Raw genomic sequence first — 23408 nt, forward strand, 5'->3', positions numbered from 1 at the left:
GATCACATGTTTTGTGCATAAAATCTTGACCTGCGAACTAACTAGTTACTGTCAGATAAATATAATGAAATATACGTCTAAAGTATAAAATGGAAGTAATTAAGTACAAGTACCTCATAACTGAACCTACACTATCCTTCATTTAGTTAGTTACTTTGTTCCGCTAAATGTAACTTGCTTAAATACACAGAAACGTTCCGTAAAGCGCTTAGCAAGCGGAATTTCTGAAGCGCGGAGTTTGTTTCTGTCAGTGTCGAATTTGAAAGAGCACCAAGTGAACCGGATGTTGTCCGAATATCAAAGATGGCGCTCCACATGTCACGGTGAATCCTAATCAAATCGAGTAAAATAGTATATTTTCATAGTGTGAAGGATATAACGCTTTACTGGATGTTAGCACATTGACTGGACCTTTGTTTTAACTTCGAGGTGGGCACCGTTGATGCTGAGATGGCTTTGAGAGAAATTAGTCGAAGTGTTCGGCTGGTAATAGGTCAAATTCAACGATGTCGTCCACTTGCGACTACACATCAGACATGTAAGTACAGCTGTTTTATTTCAGTGTGCCATAGTCTTGTGAACTGACCAGCTTCCAGCTATTAGCATGCTGGTTTTGGATTCATATATCTAGTCTGTCCGGGTCAGCGTTAACGTTGTTTAACATTTAAACGGTGTTAACGTTAGCCCCAGTTTCACCTTAACAGCAGCGCACTGGCCTCACAGTCTGTTTTACGACAGCTGCTGTGTGGTTCCCAGCTCGGTGTCTGAGTCAGGCAGCCTCTCAGCCGGAGCCCCGCGCAGATGAAAATGAAGCCGTGAGCCCGACCTTTGTGAACAGAAACCCCCGGAACCTTGAGCAGATGGCTCTGGCTGTGAAGGACCGGGGCTGGAAGACGACCTGGCCTCACCGGCATTTCTACCACAGGTGTGTTTAAAATGTAATAAACATGGGTGCGTCAACAAAGCTGTCATGTAAAATCAGGTGTTTCATTTTCGAGTTCATGTAATTACTTTGGGCCGTTCTTGGCAGAAATTTGGTGAAGTAATGACTCTGTTGTGTGAGACACTGTTCAGAATATAAAACCAAATAAATATGGACACACCATGTGACTCTTTCCCAGTCTCCAATAAACTGACATGTATGTATACAACGTTATTTTAATGAGTCATGTCTCTCTGACACTATTTTTAAGGGAACATTAGTACATAAAGAAAAATCATAACTACATGAATTAAAAAAAAAAAAAACTGTTGTAGGACATCCCTAATCCCCAATGTCCTGTATTTCTCTTCTTACACCGGCTTCCTCCTGCCTCTGTTGCCTCTGTGTCTCATTTGTGTCTCTCGACTGCTCAGGTTGGAGTTTTCTCGCACCCAGCATCATGTGACCGCACAAGTGTTCTCCTGCACTTCTCCTGTCCCGGTGCTTTCCTGTTCAACCAAGGAGTGGGCGGTGAAGAAGGAGTTGGCTTCCACGCGCTGCGTGGCGGCATGTCAGGCTGTGGGTGAGGTGCTGGCACACCGATGCCAGCTGGCTGGCATCACCAGGATGGTTTACCGGGAGATTCCCTGGACATACCGCTCTGACGCTGTGAGTAAATGCAGTGTTTTTGCAATGCAATTTATTTTATTGTTTTTAATTTTCTGCTTTAAACTTCATTCATGTTTTTCTCTCGTGACTTCTTTCTTTCACAGGTTCAGTCTTTCAGGACAGCAATGAAACAGGGAGGAATCATCCTCAGTGAACCCCGAAGGAAATTCACCAGGACCTGAATTTAGGTGTTGTCTATCACATCTGTTGCTTTGTAAAAATATCTCTATCCCTTACTCTCTGCTCTTTTGTCAATTAAGATTACACTGGTATTAAGATGACCAGCACTACAGTGACTGACAATAATGAGCGATGAAAGGAAAGTTGTTTGTCCCTGTGCTGTCACTTGTGCATAAAATGTTTCTGAACAGAAGCAGTTCTTCTTCGGTGTGTTATTCAGTCAAGAAACAAAACAGCTGGTCTGAGTATAATCATTTATTTTTCACTCAGTGCTTGTTGTAAACGAGAGAGGTGCAGACAGTAGAGAGCATAACAAGGAATAGAGATGTGGACTCTTAGAAAAGAATCAGTTTAATCATAGTACAGCATGATGTTGGCTCAGGCAGTGGGAACAGTGTGCGTTGTGGGATTATAAAGTGCATGTTTTCCTTAACAGTGAGCATGCAGGTTAAATGGAGTAAGCTTTATCTTGGGTTCACTGGATGAAAAATAACACCAGCATGAAATGTTCCACATCAGCATCTAGTGATCAGAAGTCTGAAAACAGTATAGTGAATAATTCACCTCAATACAATGAATGTCTATAAATACATGAGAAACCCCTGAACACTTTGCTCTCACATGTTGGTATAAAAACATAGCATGCACCCAGCTCATCAGCAATTGTGTGGATACATATATACTGTGTGTGTATATATATATATATATATATATGTATATATATGTGTGTGTGTGTGTGTGTGTGTGTATATATATATATATGTATATATAATATATATGTATATATGTGTGTGTGTGTGTGTATATATATATATATATATGTATATATGTGTGTGTGTGTGTGTGTATATATATATATATGTATATATAATATATATATGTATATATGTGTGTGTGTGTGTGTGTGTGTGTGTGTGTGTGTGTGTATATATATATATATATATATATATATATATATATATATATATATATATATATATATATATATATATATATATATATATATATATATATATGTGTGTGTGTGTATATGTATATGTATATGTATATGTATATATGCGTTATGCATACATGCAAAACCAGGGGAAGTCACATTTATACTGCAATCAAACCAAGTGAGAAACAGTACAAGACACGTAGAAGGTACAGCCACCACGTCGTAGTAAAAACATCAGTCATAGAGCCGTGTTTCATTCTCAGGTTGAAGGCACTCACAGGGCCCTGGTGTTTAGAGGGAATACAAATAAAATGGGTGACACTAGTCCTTAACATACTGGCATGTTAAAGACTGTTCATTAAATATACTGATTGGCACATTGGAATACATTGTTTGGCAAACTGTGTGCCATAAAACTGGCCCTGACTTGGTCCGTAATGCACAGTTTGGATACAGTGAAATCCTCCCATCTGTGAACAATGTTACATCTTCTAATGAGAGAGTATGAAACACATTTACAACCCTGATTCCAACAAAGTCAGAACACTGTAAAACAGAACGTGGTAAAGTCATGTGTGAACCGACTCATCCATCCTCGCTTGTGAACAACTGAGCCTTTCCAGGATGCCCTTTCATTCCCAGTCATGATACTATCACCTGTTACCAATGAACCTGTTTACCTGTGGAATGTTCCAAAGAGGTGGCTTTTTAATGACGTTGAACTGGTCAAACATTAAATATATTATCACATCCTGTTTTAGTTGTGTTTTACAGTGTCTCAACTCTTTTGGAATCAGAATTGTAAAACTGTCAACCTTCCATCGACAGCCTCATATGTACAGTGAAAAAGTAAAGGAGAACAGTAATTGCATAGATAGCACCTCTGGAGTGGTGATGCAAGAGATTAAAAATGGAGGAGGGAACAGGGGAGGTTGCTACATGGAGGGAGGCTGGTACACCTGTATGTAGTAAGATATGGTCTAAAAACACCTGAAAAAACATAATACAACAGTGTACACTAATAATAATCACTTCATCCGTTGGACATCCTGGTTTCACTGGTGCTGAAATACTGCAGCAGGCTCCTTTTATCAGCAGTTATTACAATTCTGAAATATGCAATGAAAGACCTGCAAAACATAATTTAAAACCTTCATCTAAATAATCTCAAATATAAAGCCAGAGCGTATCAGTGTATAAAAACCTTGGCATGATAGCAAAGCACACTTTCCTTTGAGTGTTGTCTCCTGCAGGACTTTTTCCTCCAACACCCTCTGTAGGTCTCTCTCCCCTCTTAACCCCCTGCTGTTCCATGTGTTCGATCTCTTTAGGTGTCGCTTTGACCTGCATCCTGCAGGCTTCGCGGTTCAGGTGAAACATCCACACATGCTCTCTGTTGAGTCAGACCCCGTCGGCCATGGCTACGCCTCCGCTGCCCTGGAGACCGCCTCGGACTGCCGGGCAGCTTTGATAGAGCAAAGAAGTAGAGAATTTGCTTATCCAACAGTGAAATCTAATGAGCACTGGCAATGAACTACAATTATGAGAGTTTTTTTCCACCTTAAAATCGAGGAGAAGAAGCTGAAACTAGATTCTGAAATATACATGTCTCCTGTATCTTCAGTTTTTGGGCAATATTGTTAAAAAGGTGGTCAAGTTGAATTTTTAAAAAATGGAAAATAACTTCAACTGTCAAAATTGAATATAGTACTACTACATTTAAGAGTAAAAACTAAACCTTAGAGAGTAGAAGAAGAAACAGCAAACGGAATGAAAGTCGAACTAGTTACTTAAATATTTCAACACGAGGCACCTTTAAGTTTTGTCAACTTAGAAATCAGCCATTTGAGTGTGTGCAACAGCTGAAGAAGAAGAGAGATCGGACCTCAGCTTCACTTACCTGTCCTTTATCCTCATCATCTAGCTCACTAATGGATTGCATGAGGGAGAAGAGGTTCATCCGTCCACTGCGATTGACACTTGGAGAGACCTTGATAGGAGACAGAGAAAGAAAAAGGAAACACAGTGAAGGAGTGAGATTTCAATGAAAATCAAGCGACGCGTGATGATAAGCAGCTTCCGATGCAGTGAGCTGCTCACCTTGTCTGGTTCATTTACAGTGATCACAGGATTGACTGCTGGTGGTTCTGTCTGCCTGGGTCCCTGGTTGGCGGTTGACTCGGTGGTGGGCTCTTCAAACACCTGGTGTGTTTGGGAAGATTAAAAGAATGAAGGCAAATAAAAAACCTGCAGGACTGAAAGAGCTAAAAAAAAATACAACTGATGTCACTGATTACCCCTGATTCATCTTTTTCATCAGGACTTTCCTCATCCTCATCATCAAGTTCCTCATCATCCTCCTCTTCCTCCTCTTCGTCTAGCTTTCCTTCCTCCCCTCCCTCCTCCTTATGAATTGACTTTTGTCTTTGGTCTCTTGACTTTCGCCTCCAGAGTGCGCTGTGACGCTGCTGGCTGGAATGATGAGGGGACATAAAGCACAATCCAAGTCCACAAATCAATCTTTAAAAAGTCACAGAATGCGGCAAACAATGTTTTTGGTGCATCGGGCCTCGCAACTGATTGCTCTATTAGACGTAACACCATGTCTGACCTTGCATTGAGGATGCCGTTGTAGGTCTGGAGCTGCTTCATGAAGCCCTCGTTGGGCTTGACGATGGAACGGCGGTCTCTAACGTAGGCCAATGCCACATCCAGAGGCCAGTGTTGCTGCTTCATGGCATAGGCGATCACTGTGGACCCAGAGCGAGAAATGCCCATCTTACAGTGCACCAGCACCGCCTGTCCACTCTCCCTGCAATACAAAGAGATCAAGGGAGGCTCTGAGAGGCACATGTTGACACGGTCATAAAAAAATAGGAAAGCACTATTTTTCGGCTATGCTCCCTTTGGATAAAGCAGGAATTTCATCATTCAGTCTGAGTTTGTAGATATCATACTAACAGTTTTATGGGGGGTTGTGTTTGGGACTACTTCTTGGCCAGAAACAGTCACTTCCTAGTGTCTCTGCTGGTTGCCTGGCAACTGTTGAGAGCAAGTAGTAAGCTTTAATGGTGCCGGTAAGCAGGTTTTGTTGCTGTTGGCACGAGCTGGGCTGGCTGTTTTCTTCTGCTTCCAGTCTTCGTGCCAAGTTAACCATCTTGTGGGTCCAAGTTCATATTTGGCAGAAAGATGTTAGAGTGGTATCAATCATCAGAAAGTCTACTGGTGTACTTCCCAAAATATCAAACTTTAAGGTTGAAAAGATTGTAGAAAATCTGCACTTGTCTGTGTAACAGTGCACACAGGGTCATCCAGCATTGTCATCTCTAATCACAATGTAGTATGAGGGGATTTAATGTGCGCATTTCTCATCCTGACTGAGCTTCAGGTCAATCGGACCAGTCACGAGCACATGAAACAAGTTGACGTTGATATGATTTCAATGTCTAATTGGACAAATCTAAATAATTCTGACATTTTTAAACCTGGGCCCCATTTTCTTACCTTTGGAGTCTAAATGCCAACTAAGTGCAAAATGCTTTGGAATTGGTGCAGTAGATCGCCTCAGCTGGCAGCGTAATCCTTGTAGGCAAATGTGCCACTGACAGGCTCAGATTGTTATTCTAAACTAGGCTGAGGAGATCTACTGGACCAATTCCAAAACGTTTTGTACCTACTCGACATTGAGAGAACAAAATATGGAAAAATGGGGCACAGTTTTTAAAATGTCGGAATTGCCCTTTAATGAATACCTTGCAGTGTTGATGAAGTTGTATGTGTCTGTCCAGTGAGAGAGCAGGTTGGAGGCCTCCACATCGTACACTCTGATGTTCATATAAGTGAAGGACTCTGGGAAAAAGTTGTCAATCTCCCTCGTCACATTCAAAATATAGCCAACACTGAAAAACATAAAGACACTAACTTAGAGCCACAGCTGTGACTCAGCAAAGCACAATACACAACTGTGTGTTACCCATGTCATGAGACCATGGGAAATAGAGACAAACAACAACACATAGAGCTGTAGAAAGCGTTGCAGGTGAAAACACTGACTTGTTTTTCTGCAGCTCCTCAAAGTTAGCTGCGTTCCACTCAGAGCCCTGAAACCAGATAACAGAAATGAGGTTGAATCGTGGCCATGGAGGACAAAAAGGAAAAGGCCTTAAGAGTCGTCTTCCTTATCGCAGTCAACACAGAGCTCCCACAAAGGGGAAGTTATATTCACATGACAACATCATGATGAAAGCACACTTCCGTCTGTTTCTTGACTTAAGCCCAAGAAAGGCTTCTCATCATGGTAAAATAAAGCATATTACGGTCTTTGAAGCTGAACAATCACCCACCAGGTACAGGTAGTCAAATATTTTGGAAGGTTTGTCCATCTGAGCCATGGTGACCAGGATCTCATTGTCAATGTATTCCTTGAAGGGTCTCATGTCAAAGCCTATCCTAGTCTCCAGAGCAGAATGCACCTAAAGAGGCAAAGGAAAGATCAGAATTCGACAGACGTACATACATTATCATATTTCATTTTCCTCAGTTATTCTCCGACCTCATGCAAGCCAGCTTCCTCTTTACATCTGCCCATATGTTTTACCATTTTAGACGTGAGATGGTCCAGGTCTTCAGTCCTCATGATGTCTCTCAGGTGCTCTTTGATCAGCCCCTCTTTGGAAGTTCTGTCTGCCGAGCTTCCCGTACAAAAAAAAAGTGAAACTTACAAGCTTACATTTGTGTGCACTGGCAATAAGGAAGTAAGGCAACTTTAATTTTATTTTCTCATTTACAACACTGCAACTATAACTAGAGTTTTGAGGTCTGGTACTTTCCTCACCTCTGTCCATCACTGTCCTTGCGGACTGACTCCAAGTCGTTCATGGCCTCCCACTCGTTGAGGCAGAATCGGTCTGACTCGATGTGTTGGTGGTAGTGTTGGGCCCACTCCAGCCCATTGCCTGGGATTACTGCTGCCTTGACTGCCCGCTCACAGCAGCCATGCAACACCTGCAGCACTGACCTTATAGCAGAAGAGAGGGGAGGGCAGAAGATTATGTATATTTGAGGACATTAAAAATGTCAGAAAGAGGCTACAAAATCATGTAGTTGTTAATAAAGTACTTCAGGGAGTGATGTGGTGGGTGCCATTAATGTTTTATCACATTAACACATTGGGTGGCAGGACTTTCACTCACCACATGGTCTGCATGGAAATGGGCTTAAAAATTCTGATCTCTTCAGCTGAGGTCACGCTAAAACCCCTGTGGAAAATAAGACAGAAATGAGTATGAAGAGGAGAACGAGAGAAACCGGAAAGCAATACTGGTAAGATGCATTATTGTACAAACAGAGAGAGATCATTCACTTATTCAGTGTAAATTAATGATGGTTCTTGTGAAGAAAGTGGAGATGAAAATGCGAGGAGAGATAGAGAGAGGGATAGAGAGAGAGAAAAAAGAGAATGCAGCACAGTTGGAGGTGTGATGAGGGTGAACGTGCTGGTGTCATGGCAGCTACTCAAAGTGTCCTGTGTGATAGCAGATCGACAGCACAGCCACCACACCGTGTTAGCCCGACTGCATTTAGAGATGCTCAGTCTCAGATTCAAAGTGCCCTTCTCTACATGCTCCTCTGTGCATTTCTGGCTATGAAGTTGCCACATTTATGTGCCACTGACCTTTCTGTACTGACGCAGAAAGAAGCCGAACATGCTTTGCTTTCATTTCACCGCAAAAATGCATGATCTCCATGCTTATGTAAGGGTGAGTGAGTGATAAGAGCAGTTGTAATTAATGGAGAATGATTCAGCTCCATAAATAGAGATATTACTCATTCACATTATCTCTGGCCAGAATCCCAGACATCAGGCTGCACCGTCTGTGCTGCAGCCTCACAAACTCTGCTTGTGCTTTTGCAATTCAATCCTCACTCCCCTTTTTAAAATGTTTCTTACCCGTCTCCATCTAGATACACCTGTGTATCGCTCCATACGGGCAGAACCAGGCCAATGGTGCACTGATCACTGCAAAGAGACAGGGAGGACACAGAGACACATGACAAGGTGGTTGGTTTGACTAATCGCAGCTTAACCAGAAATGATAAACTGAACTCATCTTGTGCTCACAGTACACCAGCATCTTGGTTACACACACACACACACGCACACACACACACACACACACACACACACACACACACACACACACACACACACCTGTCTGAGCTGGGGAAATCCATGCCCAGCAGGATGCTCTCTTCTTTATTGCCAAGGGTGGAGACAACGATCAGATACCTGATTCTGACCTGGTTGACGGACTCCAACTGCACTGCCTGTATGACAGAGTGCAGAGGGCGAGTCCAGCGGGGAGGCAGGAGGATGTGAGAGTCAGAAAGGAGAAGGGTAAGAGCAGTGACGGCGCATAATATTAATGTACTTTACATGCAATGTGCTGCAGTTTCCTCTCAAGTCTGAAATTACCCATTAAACCAAATAAACTTGTCTGCACACAGTGCAAAACATTTTTCTTGGCCTTACGGGGAAAATCAAATCAGTTACAGAGAGCCACAGACACTGGCGATAGTCCACTTAAAGGACCGACCTGTGTTCATTTTACATGTTTGAACCAATCAACTGAAAATGACCATGTTCTACAGCAAGCATTATGTTCTACAATGACTGACTGATCACTCATTTATTAGTCAGTTTTTCCTCTTTGATCAAATACCACAACTAATGCATGGCAATTTGCCATTATGTTATTCTTGCTGTATGGACTACCCATCATGATTATCAGTGTGATGGAATACCCATATCAATGTTTTCATATTTTAGAGATGACATGAATCAGCAGCTGCCTGCAACACTTACTGTTCAATCTCAAAGATCAGTGCAATGTTTTGGAAAGCATCAGGAAGAAACTGCTTTGTAGTAATGGGCTCAAACATGCAAAGCCACCAGTGTTGCCCATATGCATCAAAGCATGCGTTTGTTTCAACAGGTCCCTATAATGCTAGAAGATTGCAGCCCTGGAATTAAGCCATTTTTAGGGCCAAGACCACTTTGGTCCATAAGTCTATAAATGGGTTAAAGATGATCACGGTTAATCTGAAGAAGTTTCACCATTCATGCAGCTATTTGCATTTGAGTCTGAGATCATAGGAGCATCACAAAAGACTTAAATACTTCAATATTAAGCACACCAATGAGAAACCACTCAAGGCAAGACTACTAAGCTCTTCTCGTCATTAGACTCACTGCAGACACACAGCAGCTGACAGAAAAGGGACATCGTATCATACAGAGATATATACGCTTTTTCTGGGGGAATAATTGTTAATATTACTTCTAAAGGGAAGCTTAAAAGGGGGGCAACAAGCCCTGGTGTACGGTAGCAGTTACAGTACCTAGTGTTTCTGTAGTGGTGACAAAACATTTTAAGAAGTACATTCAGTATTTGAAATGAACGGAAGATCCCTGCACCGTTCGGGGAAAATTTTACACCTGTCAATTCAGCATCAATAAAACCCATGAAGCTGAATTGTATGTCTGTAAACATTTTGCATTGTGTCGCCTCAACTCCCTACCAGCGCTATTTTAGTGGGAAACGACAATGGGAATGAGAAGCGAACCGTTTAAAAAATTAAGATTTCTCACTAAAATACGGGCTGGTTAGTGTACCAGATACACACCGAATTAAACACCGACTCATAACATTGTTCAGCGTGTAGCATCGGGCACTTATAAGGTACGTCCCTTGAACGCGTCAATGAGTTTAAACCGTCTTTTCGGACTTTTGCACAGGACGCATACTATAAACATAAACTATAAACATCACTGACTGAACTCGTGGTTAGCAAACACCATGCAGCATTATGCTTGTAAACTTTGAAACGCGTATTTTAGCACTTACACCTTACAGTATTTAGCTGTTTGTGCGAATTACATAACGTTAATTGTTAGCTAATAAATTGCTGTTAATGTTACGGAGTGGGGAAATCTCGCGTTGTCCATGCATGTCCCGCGTGACGACAGAGACGCTGGGAGACGTGTGTCTGTCTAGTCGATGCGTCGCGTGTAGTTTTGGATGAGGAAATCCACAACATTATTTTGAAGGCGCAACGGCCAGTTCAAGAGAGGGCATGCCGAAATGACCGTGTGGTAGAAGGGGTATTATGACCACACCCCGGGACATCCTGGCACTGGCCTTGGTGCAATTCCTGTTTTTGAGATTGTAAAACCGATCTCATTATAATCTCAGCATACTGATGTTATGACCTATACGTGAGATTTAGAATTTAGAATTTGACTTGCAGCACACATGTAAGCACAAGGCCTCACCAGCTTGATGGTGTCCTCTGGCCTGAGTAGCTCGACCATGGCATGAAGCTGTCTGCTGCGAGTGTCTGATGCTGCATTGCCTTCCTTTACAGGAGACGCTGGAGTGGGAGAACTCTCCTCACTGAGGTCTGCCCTCTCGCTATCTTCCAGCAGATGGACAGCCCCTTTCACGAGGGCAAAGCTCTCCCTGCAGGTGGACAGAGATCAGTAAGTCTAACACTGCTGTAATCTACCAACAGAGAATCATTTTGTTAGGACTGTAATAACGTGACAATTCAGAGACAACGCTGGTGTACATCTACCTTTTCTGAAGTCTCCCTCTTCTTTGGAGGCTTTCATCCTTAAAAATGAAATAAATCACAAGCCTTATTAAAAATACTGGAACATAAAGATATTTAGCCTCTATTGTGTTGGTGTATGATTCGGTTTTTGTGTACAAACCTACATTACCCTCTCACAAATGTTTTTTGTTTCAATGATGGTGAATTGTAGTTTTTTAAATCACTGCTGTATATGTTCCAGGAGCCTGTAATTATCTGTGGTATGAGCTGTTAGTCATTGTGAAGAAGAGTTGACAATCCAAAGATATGTCTAAGCAGATGCTGGAGTTATAATACGCTAATTAATATGGGAAAGCGTTGCTCACGGTTTCTAATGTTCCCAAAAGGGCCCATTTCTAACTCGATGAAGACTTAACTGTTGAAACAGTGTGACAAACTTTCTGGGAACATTGGAGGCAGCATGTGTGTGATGTTTTTCCTGTCAAAAGGTGTGGAGACAAATATCTGGAAAACATGCTCAGTAATTTCTCGGGTGAAATGCAGTGAAACACAGATAAGGTGCAGTGGAAGCCTGATATGAGGAGAGGGACACAGGGTGATATGTAAGCACAGGAAAGAGGGGAAAAAAATACAAAGATACTGTCAGTGAAATTATAGAAGGATAAGAAATATAAAGAGTTAAAATGCAAAAGATGGGAGGGAGAAAAAAATTGATAGAAGTAGCAGCAGTAACAAGAGCTCAGAGAGAAAGAAACTTGAGACAGTAGCATTACCTGTTACGCAACTGACAAGTCCAGACAGAGTTTAAAAAAAATTAAAGAGGAGAAGTGGGCAGGACCCAGGAGAGGAACGATGAGGGTTTGAAGAAGAAAAAAAGGAGAGAACACAAGTTAAGATAGTAGAGTGATTAGATTCTGTGACAAAATACGCAAAGAAATGAGACTTGGACCCACAGTCAGGTCATTTATGGATTAGTTGGCAATGACAAAGACTGGTAAAAAAAGCCAGGCCTTGTACATAAAGTTGAATAATCTTCATGATAGAGTGACAGAATGAGAGGAGATAATGTTAAAGACAGAGGCTGATGAGACAGTGTTTATATGATTATATGTATGCGTTTATCAACTACAGTGGCAGTGAGATCATCCAATCACACTGCCATCACTGTAATGAATGGAAATAGGAGCTAAATCACTCTGATGACCTTTATATCTGTGGCATGTTTGCCCTGCAAGCCTATCAATGCAATCACATCACTGTTAACAACTGAAAAACAAAACAGCCTGATTATCATTCAGGCAACTGCAGTGATAAGGAAATCAGGATTGATGATCTTCATGCAGACCTTTGAGGTTTCCAGCATGAACAGCTCTTATTGTTCTGAATCACTCTTTGAGAAGCGTAAGTTAAACGATTTCACATCTGGGGATACGACACAACATGACCAACTGGATTGTGTACAACAAGGCATTGGGGATGACTGAACTCACTGGAGCTGTGGAGATGGATGGGATCCTGTGCAGAGTCAACAGAGCCATCGCACAGTACAGGTATGTCTGCACTAAACCTGCTGTTGCTGGCAAGCTCAGACAGGCTCTGCAAGTTCCTCAGCCTAAAGTGTGCCACGGGCGGGGCGAATGCTGGTATTTGTTTCTGAAATGATACGTGGAGATTTGGGTTTGATTACATCCAATAGTAGTAGAGTGTTTCCCAAAGAAGAGTGTGAGGACTCCAGCCACCTACTTAAGGGAGTCCAATGAAATGGAGGGCACAGATTACGGTTGTTTCATAGTAGTTTATAGGCAAAATTGCAAAATACCATGGGATATATACACAGACATATATACATACATACATATATACACACATACAATCAGACATTTCTATGTGGTTATTTGAACTATAAAGGGGTTACTCAGTTGAATTTCAAGAAAATGGCATGATATTTTTCAGGATACATTCTCAGGATTCATATCAATACCGAGATGTATCATTACATACACTCTGATAGAAAGGTTTTATCCATACAATATTTCCCATTTTCCACATACAGGAACAAAACAGCATTCCTTTAGTGCCACACAACTTTATTTGGTCCGAAATAAAAACAAAAACACACTAAAAACAAACAGGTAGAAAAGACAGAGAGACTATAAAACAACATATAAATTAAATAAAATAAAACACTGATTTAGTCCCTAGGTGTGCTTATTGGATAAGGCGTAATGACTGTTTATACAGTACAGTCATTCATATAAGGATGTGTCTAAAGTATGAAGTATGTACGAATCACATGCTAGTAACCGGAGTTTAGCATACTGTGAGGAGTGTCCGCACTGAAACCTTCCCTTAAAGGATTTCTGCAGTCTGCGGACTGCTGACCATCAACATGGTACGAATGGTGTCGTAACGCCTGCATTATATGTGACATGAATTCCTCTCGTTGCATGTATGTAATACACTAACGTAGCGTTAACTATACCCAGGTGTCTTATCAAAAAGTGGTCGTCCGCCGAAAACCGGCATTGTTAAAGGTAAGCAAATACAGTGCCCTGATCCAGCTGACAACCTTAAAACAGACGGTGGTTTATTTCTGCAACAAACCACAAGCAAGCCTCCGTTACATCGTTACTGACTGCAGCCTGTCCAAGCTAACAGCTGACGAATAACGTTAGCCGCAATGTCCACGACATGAGCACATAAAAATCTCCGGAAGAAGACTTTTCTCACCTTTTCCAGACTGCGTCCCCTCTCTGACTTCCTGCTTTGAAAGCCAACTGGTTTGTTCCTCAAGCACCGAGTGCTCCTTATTCCGTCCTCTGTTGATGTCGAGGGTGAGGACTTCACAGTTCACAGCGCCGCAGCTGCTCCAGTGGACGAGAGTTCACTGCTAAACGGCAAAAGCACGAGCGCGAGAGCGAGCGCGAGGACAGCGAATCGCGGGAGAGGACGATGACGTCATGCGCAGGCAAACTCAGAGGCAGAGGTACGTAGATCCGCAGTGTCCATAAAAAGTAAAAATAGCAATACTGGAATGCTGAAATTCTCCTGCAGTAACAGTCTTACAGAAGTATAAGTACACGAGTATTATCAGCAATAAACAACAAAACGGCCAATGTCAGTGTTATATTTTGTGATATTTGCTTATAATTATTACTGATGAATTACTGTGAGCTGTAGCTGGTTGAAGTGGATCAGTTTTAACAACTTCAGAGTGTTCAGTAGGATAAGTACAATTTTGAGGTACTTGAGTATTCTTTCCTTTATTCCACTACATTTCAGAGATAAATATTCTACTACATTTTTGCGATAGCTTCACTTACTTTTCAGATTCAGCTTAATAATACAAACTTTAATCTCAATTATGGTGTATTATTACAAGTTAACAGTTAATGCTTTATGTTTAAGATTTACAATTTAGACTTAGACTTGACTTTATTGATCTTTTCAACAATTTACAGCCAAATTAAAGGATAAAGAAAACTATTGAATGGCACAAAGACAAACGTCAAAAATAATTAACTGTACTTTCATTTTCTTTCTTTCTTTTTTTTTTAACGACTGACAAACTCGCCAACAAGACAACTGACAAGACAAACCTGTTGATTTGATCTCTAACGTTCAATTATACTCAGCCATGGATGAAAACAGCCACAACTCCACGCATGCGCAGTACTAGCAAATGAAGTACTTCCTGATGTATGAAGTAGTGCGTGAAGTGTAACTCCTCCACAGTGAGCGAAGCAGACGTTGAAGGTTAAAACCGAGGAAACAGCAGTCTGACTAGGCTGTGCAGACGTCCATCTGCCCCACAAACTCATACAGTCTTGTGTCCGAGGAGGACTTCCGTTCATCTGGACGCTAAAGTGGGATGCAGACAGTCGGTAAACTAATGAAGGTTTTCTTGACGAGGCGCATCCCGCCAGAGGGGATGAAGGTCCTGACAGCGGCTGGAGTGTACGCAGTATTTTTTAACATTTATTAAGTACCAGCAGACTATATTACAGGCCTTCACAGTGTACGCAGGCTGTCTTTAGCTTTGACTCAAACATCTGTGCACACATTCGGCAGTTTGGGTTGGATTGACGTCGCACTCTTGTGCAGCTTCGTTAAAGTCCAGTGTGATAGACTGAAACCCCACCTGGGGTCACACATCCACCACTACAGTCAGTTTCATCAGCTAGCCTAAATGCCTGAATCAGCCTGTATGACATGCCATCACATGCATTTGGTTCTTTTGTCTCCGTGTAAACAGGTGTGAGGTGTCCCTGTGGGACTCGGATGAACCCGTGCCGAGGACAGAGCTCCTCAGAGGTGTGCAGGGGGCTCACGGGCTTCTGTGCCTGCTGTCGGACAAGATCGATGCTGAGGTTCTGGATGCTGCAGGTGCCTGTAGAACTGGATCAGTGTACTCATTAATCAAGTGATCAGTTTACTTTATTTCAGCAGGATACGATCCATTCAGTGTCTTTATTGCTTTCCAGGGAGTCCTGGACTTCCAAAAACACCCAAAACATAAAATATCAAACGAGGTAAAATGATAAAAAACAAATACCATCCGTGTAGATAAAGTCTGATGTCTGATCTTAAGGCTTTTTATTCACTGATGAGCTGTAAAATCCTAAAATCAATTCTAAAATTATTTACTACATACATAAACAGAGCATAATTAAAAACATTAATTAAAGACGAGTAAAACTAGGACTGCTGGTAACAATTACTGTAATGCATTGATCACTTTTTTAATTCGTCCATTAACGGTGGATTCTGCCCACAGTGCTCACAGACAATCACGACTTTCCACAGCCCACGATGAGGTCTTCACATTGCTTGTTTTAATCTCACCAACAATATAAAATGTTAATTTTACTGCACCTCTAAAAACAACACAAAGTGTCCACCACCGTCAGCATCTTAAACCACTGAACTACAAGGGCACCTCTAGTTCGATTCAACGCTGCAAGACAATAACACATGAAAACTTCCAATGAGGGTGATTACTTTGCATGGACACTGTAATATACAATGATATGAAACAATTCACTTTCTGTTGATCAACTAATGGCTCAATCCACTCCTTATTTAAGTCCCTATTAAAACATATAAAACAGTGATAATAGTCTGTTGATCAAGTGTGCTCGTGTTTATGTTTGTGCCTTTAATTCCAGGACCAAACCTGAAAGTAATCAGCACTCTGTCTGTGGGATTTGACCACATGGCTCTCGATGAAATCAAAAAGCGGTAGGTCACATTAAAATTAATTATAGCCCATGCATACAAAACCAACCTTGGAGTAATATGATGAAGTGTGGCATGGCTTGTTTTCAGTGGCATCCGTGTTGGATACACTCCGGATGTCCTGACTGATGCCACAGCAGAGCTGACTGTGGCTCTGCTGCTGGCCACCGCCCGCAGGCTCCCCGAGGGAGTGGAGGAGGTCAAAAAGTTAGTTACACATTTACACAAATCAGTGTCTCATTTGATTGTAACTGTGTGTCTGCAACATTTTAACCAAGAGTACAAGTAATTGCCTTCATTGAGTCACCCAGTGCTTGTACCATCTCTTTCTGTCTCTCAGTGGTGGCTGGAGCTCGTGGAAGCCTCTCTGGCTGTGTGGTTATGGTCTGTCTGGCAGCACTGTAGGAGTCATTGGTCTGGGACGCATTGGTAAGACTTTATTATTGCTTCATTTACTTTGGCTCTGCAGCTTATATATTACGACGAGATCCTGTAGCCAGAGGTGCAGGTGAGTAAGTGCTGGTGTTTGTGTTCAGGCATGGCCATTGCTCGGAGACTCATGCCCTTTGGAGTGAAGAGGCTGCTCTACTCTGGGAGAACAGCCAAGGCCCACGCCGCTGAGGTGAACGGAGAGTTTGGTAAGAGGAGAGAAAGGTCCTTTTGGCTGAGGGGTAGTAGGTCTGCATATTTGATGATCAATTTCCTGTCTTTTGTTCCTCCTCCTCTCCTCTCTGTTGAACAGTTCCCTTGGACACACTCGTGTCTGAGAGCGACTTCATCGTTGTTTCCTGCTCCCTGACACCAGAAACCCAGGGGCTGTGCGACAAGGCCTTCTTCAGCAAGATGAAAAACACAGCAGTCCTCGTCAACTCAAGCAGGTAGGTTTCCAGAGCATCACAAACGGGGGCATGCATTAAAGCTGGGGTTGGCAACATTGGAGAAACTAGCAAGAGTAAGCAAGCTTTTAAAGCATACACCCCAAAAAAAATTGGATGACTGAAATGATTGGGTAGGTTTATTACAGGTCTGCAGCAGCCATTTTTTCTTTTTTTTTTCTGTCAGAGCATTTGATTGATCGATTGCTGTTGACATGAAAAGCATTGCTCTGGGTGTGCAGACAGCTGTCATGTATTTGTGACGCCACCTGTGTTCGCTGTTGAAGAACATAAACAATGAAGACGAGTTGAATTATTGGTTTTAGGGGAGCTGTGGTGAACCAGGAGGATCTGTATGAGGCTTTGACCAGTGGACAGATAGCTGCAGCTGGACTGGATGTCACAACACCTGAGCCGCTCCCAACAAACCACCCCCTTCTCACACTTAAAAACTGTGGTGAGTACACGGGATGTGCAACACGTAGATGTGTTTTTTTGGCCTTTTTTTCCCCACTTTACCCAGATTTGACACATCTCTTTTTTTCTGTTCTTCCTTTTCATGCAGTGGTGCTGCCACACATCGGTAGTGCCACCTACTCCACAAGAGGCATCATGGCAGCTTTGTCTGCTCAAAACCTGCTGGGAGGTTTACAGGGCGCAGACATGCCCAGTGAACTCACCTTCTAGTGCCTGAACCTGAGCCGCTGTGCCTTTACCGCTGCCTCCTCTGGTGCTGCAGGGATGACAGGTCGCAGTAACGTACTGGCGTAGTAATGGTCTCCAGTGTGAGACCAAAGTTGAACAAAGGGTGAGAAGAATAATAAGAGTACTAATGTAGCGCAAACATTTTTACATTAACTGGTAAAAGTTAAAGCCAAAACGTGCATTTTTGATGAAGGAAATGCTCAGTGCATGGTTAAGAAATTTTAGATGAATTCAAGTTCTTGAAAAAGCAGCTAATGAACAAACCAGCTGCGCTCAGTTCATCTCAGTTCTTGTCAAAAGTATTCGTGCTTACGTCTGCTATAGAAAACTGCAGTTAAACTGGAAAACGTTCTTCAAAGTAGCGTCAGTGGTTCTTATTGCTCCTATTCTTCATGTTTGTTATTAAGATTAGCGTTTCACTTGTTCTGCACTTTATTCAGATGTTAATGCTCCATGTCCTCAGGACAGTACAGCACTCCAGTTTTGTGTGAAATGCTAATTTTTTCTGAAGAATAAAAACTGATGGCTTAGTTTAAAAGTAGTGCTTTGTGCGTGCGTTTCCGAAATTCAAAACGGGTTCAAGATCAGTGCAAATGACTGAAGTGCATCATTTATTGGCAGCAGACAAAAGAACAAGTCACTCTTTGAGAATATTTTCAGTGCATTCGCGTCAGTATGGCTGCATTTTATCTGTTTCATTTCATGGAAAAATAAAATCACAGCATGGTTGCAAACAAAAAAAAAATTAAGAATTACATAAGGTAATTGAGTGATTTCCTGTAGCATAAAATAAAAAATTGATCGGAGAAGTGCATGGGGTAATAAATAATCAAGTTTACAGAGTGCATTTTTAAAAACAACTGTGTTGAATTGAAACACCTGTTAGCTGAGTGCAGGTCAGAGCAGCGTGTCTGGGAACGACTGATCGTCTTTCCAGCTCAGGCAGGTGTTTTTCGAGTGCTTGTACAGATGGGAGGACTGGCTGAAGCGTTTGCCACACTTAGGACAGGGATAGGGCTTTTCTCCTGTGTGGACGCGAATGTGCTTCTTGCAGTCAGTCAGGTTCATGAAGGTCTTGCAGCAGATTTTGCAGGCGTATTTCTTCTCTCCTTCCACCAGCAGCACGTGGTCTTCAGCAGCTGCCTTCTTACACTTGGACAGAACGTCTTCTGAAGCTCTGGTCAGAGGCGGCCGATCAGCAGCGTCCCCTGCCGATGCAGAGGAACGATCCGTGCCGGCTTCTGATCCAGGCGGCACTTTGGGGGCAATGCGACGGAAGGTGGTCGCCCCGGAGCTTTTCCCGGGCTTTGAGGGTTGGACGAGGGAGGTCTCCAGACTGATGCCTGGTCTGATGCCACTCAGGAACCCTGCTAAAGAGTTCTGGGTGGGCTGGAGGATGAGTGTGTCGCTGAAACTGGAGCCCTGAGTTGGGAGAAGCTGCTGCAAGGGGACAGACGTAACTGGAAAAACAAGTGAGGAGGAATCTGAGGATGGAGCTTCTGTGTTTTGGCCCGGTTCGATGGCAGGAGCATCACTGGCAGCGGCGGCAGCAGTAGCAGCAGCAGTGAGGCTAGCAAGGCTATCTTCTTCTTCCAGAGCTCCCATTACACTTTCACTGCTGGGATTGAGGAAGCAGGAAAAGGCCAGCTCTGACAGGCTGTCCAGACCTTCGCCGTCTACCGAGTCCTCGCCCAAATCTCCAGCCTCCCTCTGCGCGTCAGTTCGAAGATCCGTGCACAGCTGAGACTGCAACGAGCTCACATCACCCTCTGTCGGACAGGCTGGGGCCATTTTCTCGTCATTGAGTTGTGTATCCAAATTGTGTGTGCGCTCCTGTGGCGGAGATGGAGGAGAATGGTTTGGTAGCGTGTCCAAATCTGGAGAGTATGAGCTCAGGTTTTCCTTTTTCACCTCAATCGCTTCCATCTTTGGCTCTTCTCCACTGTCCTCCCCTTCTTCTCCCACCTTTACTTTGACCACAGTGTCTCCATCTGTATCTCCGCCCTTCTCCCACGCACCTACACCTCCTGTGCTGCAGTCAGACTGGCTCGGGAGCTGGATCTCCTCCGACTCTCCCTTGGTTGCTTCATATTTCTCCTCCACCTCCTCCTCCTCGCCTTGGCCTCCCCAGGGCCCGTTGGTTGTCTTCAGGCAGTCTGGGGACAGCAGCTCCTCTCCTCCCTCCTCTGTGCTGATGGTGCTCCTGGTTACAGTCGGTGAACACTCCTTATAGTTTCCCTCAGGCAGCCTGCAGGACCTCTTTCTGCCACACAGCCTGTCCTCCTCTGACTTTCTCTTGTGCTTCTGACATGGTGCAGCGCTCTGCTCGCCACCACCTTTGCTCCTCACCCCCTGGTCTTCAACCCCACCAGACTGACTAACCTCCACTCCTGCTTCCTCCTCATCAATGTCCTCCTCCATGACAGATGTGACTGACCTCTCTGCCTGTGAACGCTGCTGCTGCTGTTGCACTGACCTCCAGCCTTTAGGTGGCGATGCGGGGAAGTTTTTCTTGGACAGGTGGAGCTTGCAGGCCTTGACCACGGAGTTGAGGTGCAGGTGCGATGCAGCCAGTAGAACATCCATCACATTGGAGGCCCCCAGAGAGAGGGTGGAGGTGTAAATCATGTCTAGCAGGGTGGAGAAGGCCTCTGGGGTCACCACCTCGGGATCTAGCTCCATCACACTGGAGCCTCCACCTGTGTCAGCTCCTGGTCCTCCAGTCTCACCACCGCTGTCACTGGAGCTCAGAAGAGCCCTGAAGTGGGAGCTGCAAGCGGCCAGAATGGAGCGGTGAGCCTGGAAGCTCTGGCCTCCAACCACCACCACACAATCACACAAGTGAGCATGGAGACGCTGGTGGTTGAGCTGCTTGAAAATATGCTGGAAATGACCTGGAAAGTCCATAATAGGCGGTGGGATTTGTTGCCGTTTAATATTGCAGGTGTTGTTTTCTAGCATCCGCGGGGCTGTCGGCATTACAACGCAACGAAGGTCATTGTCAGAAACAGTCCAGCTACTCAGGAGCAGCCTCTCCTCATCCACATCTCATCTGCTGGAAATGAGCTGATGAACGGACATTTCACAGCCTACCTCCGGTGTGATGTGTGAGTATTGTCTGTTGTCCCCTTCAGATGCTCTGGAGTATGGGCGGACCTGAGCCAACAGTAACGGGAGGATGCGGCGCGGTCTCAGTCTTTGTCTCCACGAACAGCCTCGATACTAGCCTCACATCTTTTCCTCCCCTACTTCCGCAACTCAAATATAATGTAATATATCTTTTCTTGAGGTTATTCCAAATGTTACTGATTCATAGCGTTCGTAAAACCAGCCCGGGTTAACGTCTATTGTCGACGCCTCCATCACTTCTTTGCTCTTCGACCCTCAGAATAAAGCAACACCGCCCCCAGGTGGTGATCTTGCGGAAGTGCATTACGCAAAATTACGGTACACCTTTCTGTTGAATATAATGAATTAAACTGTAACCTTAACTGCATATTCAAGTGTATTTCAACATAGTTTATATTGTTATTTTTTTATTATTTACATTTTGATACAAAAGGTAGGTAACTGTTAATTGAAAATACAAACATTTGATGTTTGTGATTATTTTTCAGTGGGCTTTATTGCTGTGGTTAGCAATTAAGTTTTAGACTTGACATTGTGTATTTGATCTAATTAAGAGTCTCATTCTGAGCTGACAGCTTGCCAGTTGTTGCTTCCTCAAGTACAAAGGTTTAGGTGCTTTACTAGACCACCCCAGGACTGTCAGCAGCATCACTGAAGAAAATGATAGAAATGAAGCAGAGAACTGCTCTGAGGAATTTACACAAAAGAGAAATTAAAAAAAAAAAAAAAACCTGTTTCTTTGAGCACTTTGGCCTATATTATAAATAAGAATCAAAACTCTCTAAATTGAAACACAGACAGCTGTAGGGTTGTTGTTAAGTTCAAATGTAGACAGTGACAAAATTCCCATTTCTTGTTCCCCCCTTTTATTTTCAGTGATGTCATGATGATCATGTTAAAACTCATTCATGAAAAAAAATAATCAAACATTTTTTGCACAACTATGAAATTTCTGACAGAGCTTAACAGTTTCAATTCCACATGTACAGGACTGAACATCTGCCGCGTAATAACCAACCATCAAAATAAACATAGTCTTCCTTTACTGTGTGAACACGGCAGGCATGCACACTATCAAACTTTGCATTCAGCAGTGATCACAATGTGTTTGACAAGAAAGGCAGACTGAAAATAAACAAGAACCAACACTAAAAATGAGAACGAGGTGTTTCTTTGGGTGCAGTCATGGACAGACACCGGTCGTCTTCAACAGGAGTTGTAAAGTCCCCAGCTGCCTCCTGATGATGCTCCATAGTGTCTCTGATGCAGTGAACCCTCAGTGGATGGCGGAAGAAGAGACCAGCTGCTCCCTTCATATGCTGTCCAGCTTCTTTAACACATATGGCGCTGTAAGCACAGAAAACACGGCTGATTGGCTTCTGTTAAGACCATGAGTGCAGATTCAGCAGCACAGTCGAAGCACTATGTGTACAATTAGAGTGAGTATAGTGACTTTAAATTATACTTTTATCTTCACACTCTTACACACACTGTGTACCACTGAACAACAAAATGTCTATATTTTCATACGCTCGCGTTTCCGTCAGTGTATAAATACGCACGAGGCAACCGAACAATGGTCTAAATAGCACTGACGCACAGTTAAAAACGTCAGTGTTATCAATATTTAGCTAAATGTCAATGTCATCCGCCTGTACTCACTGGCTCTGAGAAGGGCGACGTAAATCAGGAAGTTTCGTAAAGACGAGATGACATCTTGTCGCATTTTCTTCTTCATCTCCTCCGGGTCCATTTTTGGTCCGAGTCCTTCCAGTTTGAACATCTCTGCTGCTGGTTTACTGGCTCTTGTTCTTCAGTCGTGCTTTTCGTGGTGGACATACACTCGGGAGCATGGATGAAATAATCTTAACCGGAAGTGCGTAAGGCGGAAGTTACGATCACGACGGCGCGCACGGAGGGACAAACCGCATGAAGAGAGCAAAAAGCAAAAAGTATGTGGCACCCTAAATGCAGCGGTCAACAACTATTTGACTACAGCGCCACAAGAAGGTAAGTTTGTAAAGATTATTATATTTATTACATTTTGTAATATTTAATATATGTTTTGCTAAATTTATACACAAGTTACTTGACTTTTTTAAATGTTTAAATTACATTTAAAAACTCTGGTTGTGTG

General features: G+C 43.1%; 5 protein-coding genes across 6 annotated transcripts; 2 read left to right on the forward strand and 3 right to left on the reverse strand.

The window, feature by feature from the left end:
- Positions 1-269: 269 nt before the first annotated feature.
- mrpl18 (mitochondrial ribosomal protein L18) lies at positions 270-2396 on the forward strand. 2 transcript variants are annotated; one of them, XM_070962068.1, is made up of 4 exons: positions 270-538; positions 739-925; positions 1357-1591; positions 1696-2396. In XM_070962068.1, the coding sequence occupies exons 1-4, from the start codon at positions 451-453 to the stop codon at positions 1771-1773; spliced, it is 588 nt and encodes a 195-aa protein (XP_070818169.1). In that variant the 5' UTR covers positions 270-450; the 3' UTR covers positions 1774-2396. The 2 variants fall into 2 exon arrangements, with proteins under 2 accessions (XP_070818169.1, XP_070818170.1); XM_070962069.1 differs by having other exon boundaries at positions 289-538; positions 757-925; positions 1696-1962.
- A 413-nt stretch (positions 2397-2809) lies between these two features.
- ssh3 (slingshot protein phosphatase 3) lies at positions 2810-14198 on the reverse strand. Its single transcript, XM_070962067.1, has 17 exons — positions 14055-14198; positions 12815-12977; positions 11346-11383; positions 11044-11230; positions 8920-9035; positions 8659-8727; positions 7901-7966; positions 7543-7725; positions 7306-7399; positions 7052-7180; positions 6762-6808; positions 6461-6607; positions 5320-5520; positions 5006-5180; positions 4809-4910; positions 4609-4698; positions 2810-4173 (listed from the first exon to the last, which is right to left on the reverse strand). The coding sequence occupies exons 2-17, from the start codon at positions 12860-12862 to the stop codon at positions 4036-4038; spliced, it is 1830 nt and encodes a 609-aa protein (XP_070818168.1). The 5' UTR covers positions 12863-12977; positions 14055-14198; the 3' UTR covers positions 2810-4035.
- An 806-nt stretch (positions 14199-15004) lies between these two features.
- Positions 15005-18739, forward strand: grhpra (glyoxylate reductase/hydroxypyruvate reductase a). The gene is made up of 9 exons (XM_070962500.1): positions 15005-15281; positions 15580-15710; positions 16493-16565; positions 16653-16769; positions 16903-16991; positions 17099-17200; positions 17305-17440; positions 17764-17894; positions 18003-18739. Exons 1-9 carry the CDS (start codon positions 15196-15198, stop codon positions 18122-18124), a joined length of 987 nt encoding a protein of 328 aa, XP_070818601.1. The 5' UTR covers positions 15005-15195; the 3' UTR covers positions 18125-18739.
- A 122-nt stretch (positions 18740-18861) lies between these two features.
- LOC139331147 (zinc finger and BTB domain-containing protein 5-like) lies at positions 18862-22415 on the reverse strand. The gene has a single exon (XM_070962499.1). The coding sequence runs from the start codon at positions 21119-21121 to the stop codon at positions 19040-19042; it is 2082 nt and encodes a 693-aa protein (XP_070818600.1). The 5' UTR covers positions 21122-22415; the 3' UTR covers positions 18862-19039.
- A 41-nt stretch (positions 22416-22456) lies between these two features.
- tomm5 (translocase of outer mitochondrial membrane 5 homolog (yeast)) lies at positions 22457-23146 on the reverse strand. The gene is made up of 2 exons (XM_070962502.1): positions 22934-23146; positions 22457-22618 (listed from the first exon to the last, which is right to left on the reverse strand). Exons 1-2 carry the CDS (start codon positions 23052-23054, stop codon positions 22584-22586), a joined length of 156 nt encoding a protein of 51 aa, XP_070818603.1. The 5' UTR covers positions 23055-23146; the 3' UTR covers positions 22457-22583.
- Between the last annotated feature and the right edge of the window lie 262 nt (positions 23147-23408).

This window comes from Chaetodon trifascialis, chromosome 5 (genome assembly GCF_039877785.1).
Source record: "Chaetodon trifascialis isolate fChaTrf1 chromosome 5, fChaTrf1.hap1, whole genome shotgun sequence".
Classification (NCBI taxonomy): Eukaryota; Metazoa; Chordata; class Actinopteri; order Chaetodontiformes; family Chaetodontidae; genus Chaetodon; species Chaetodon trifascialis.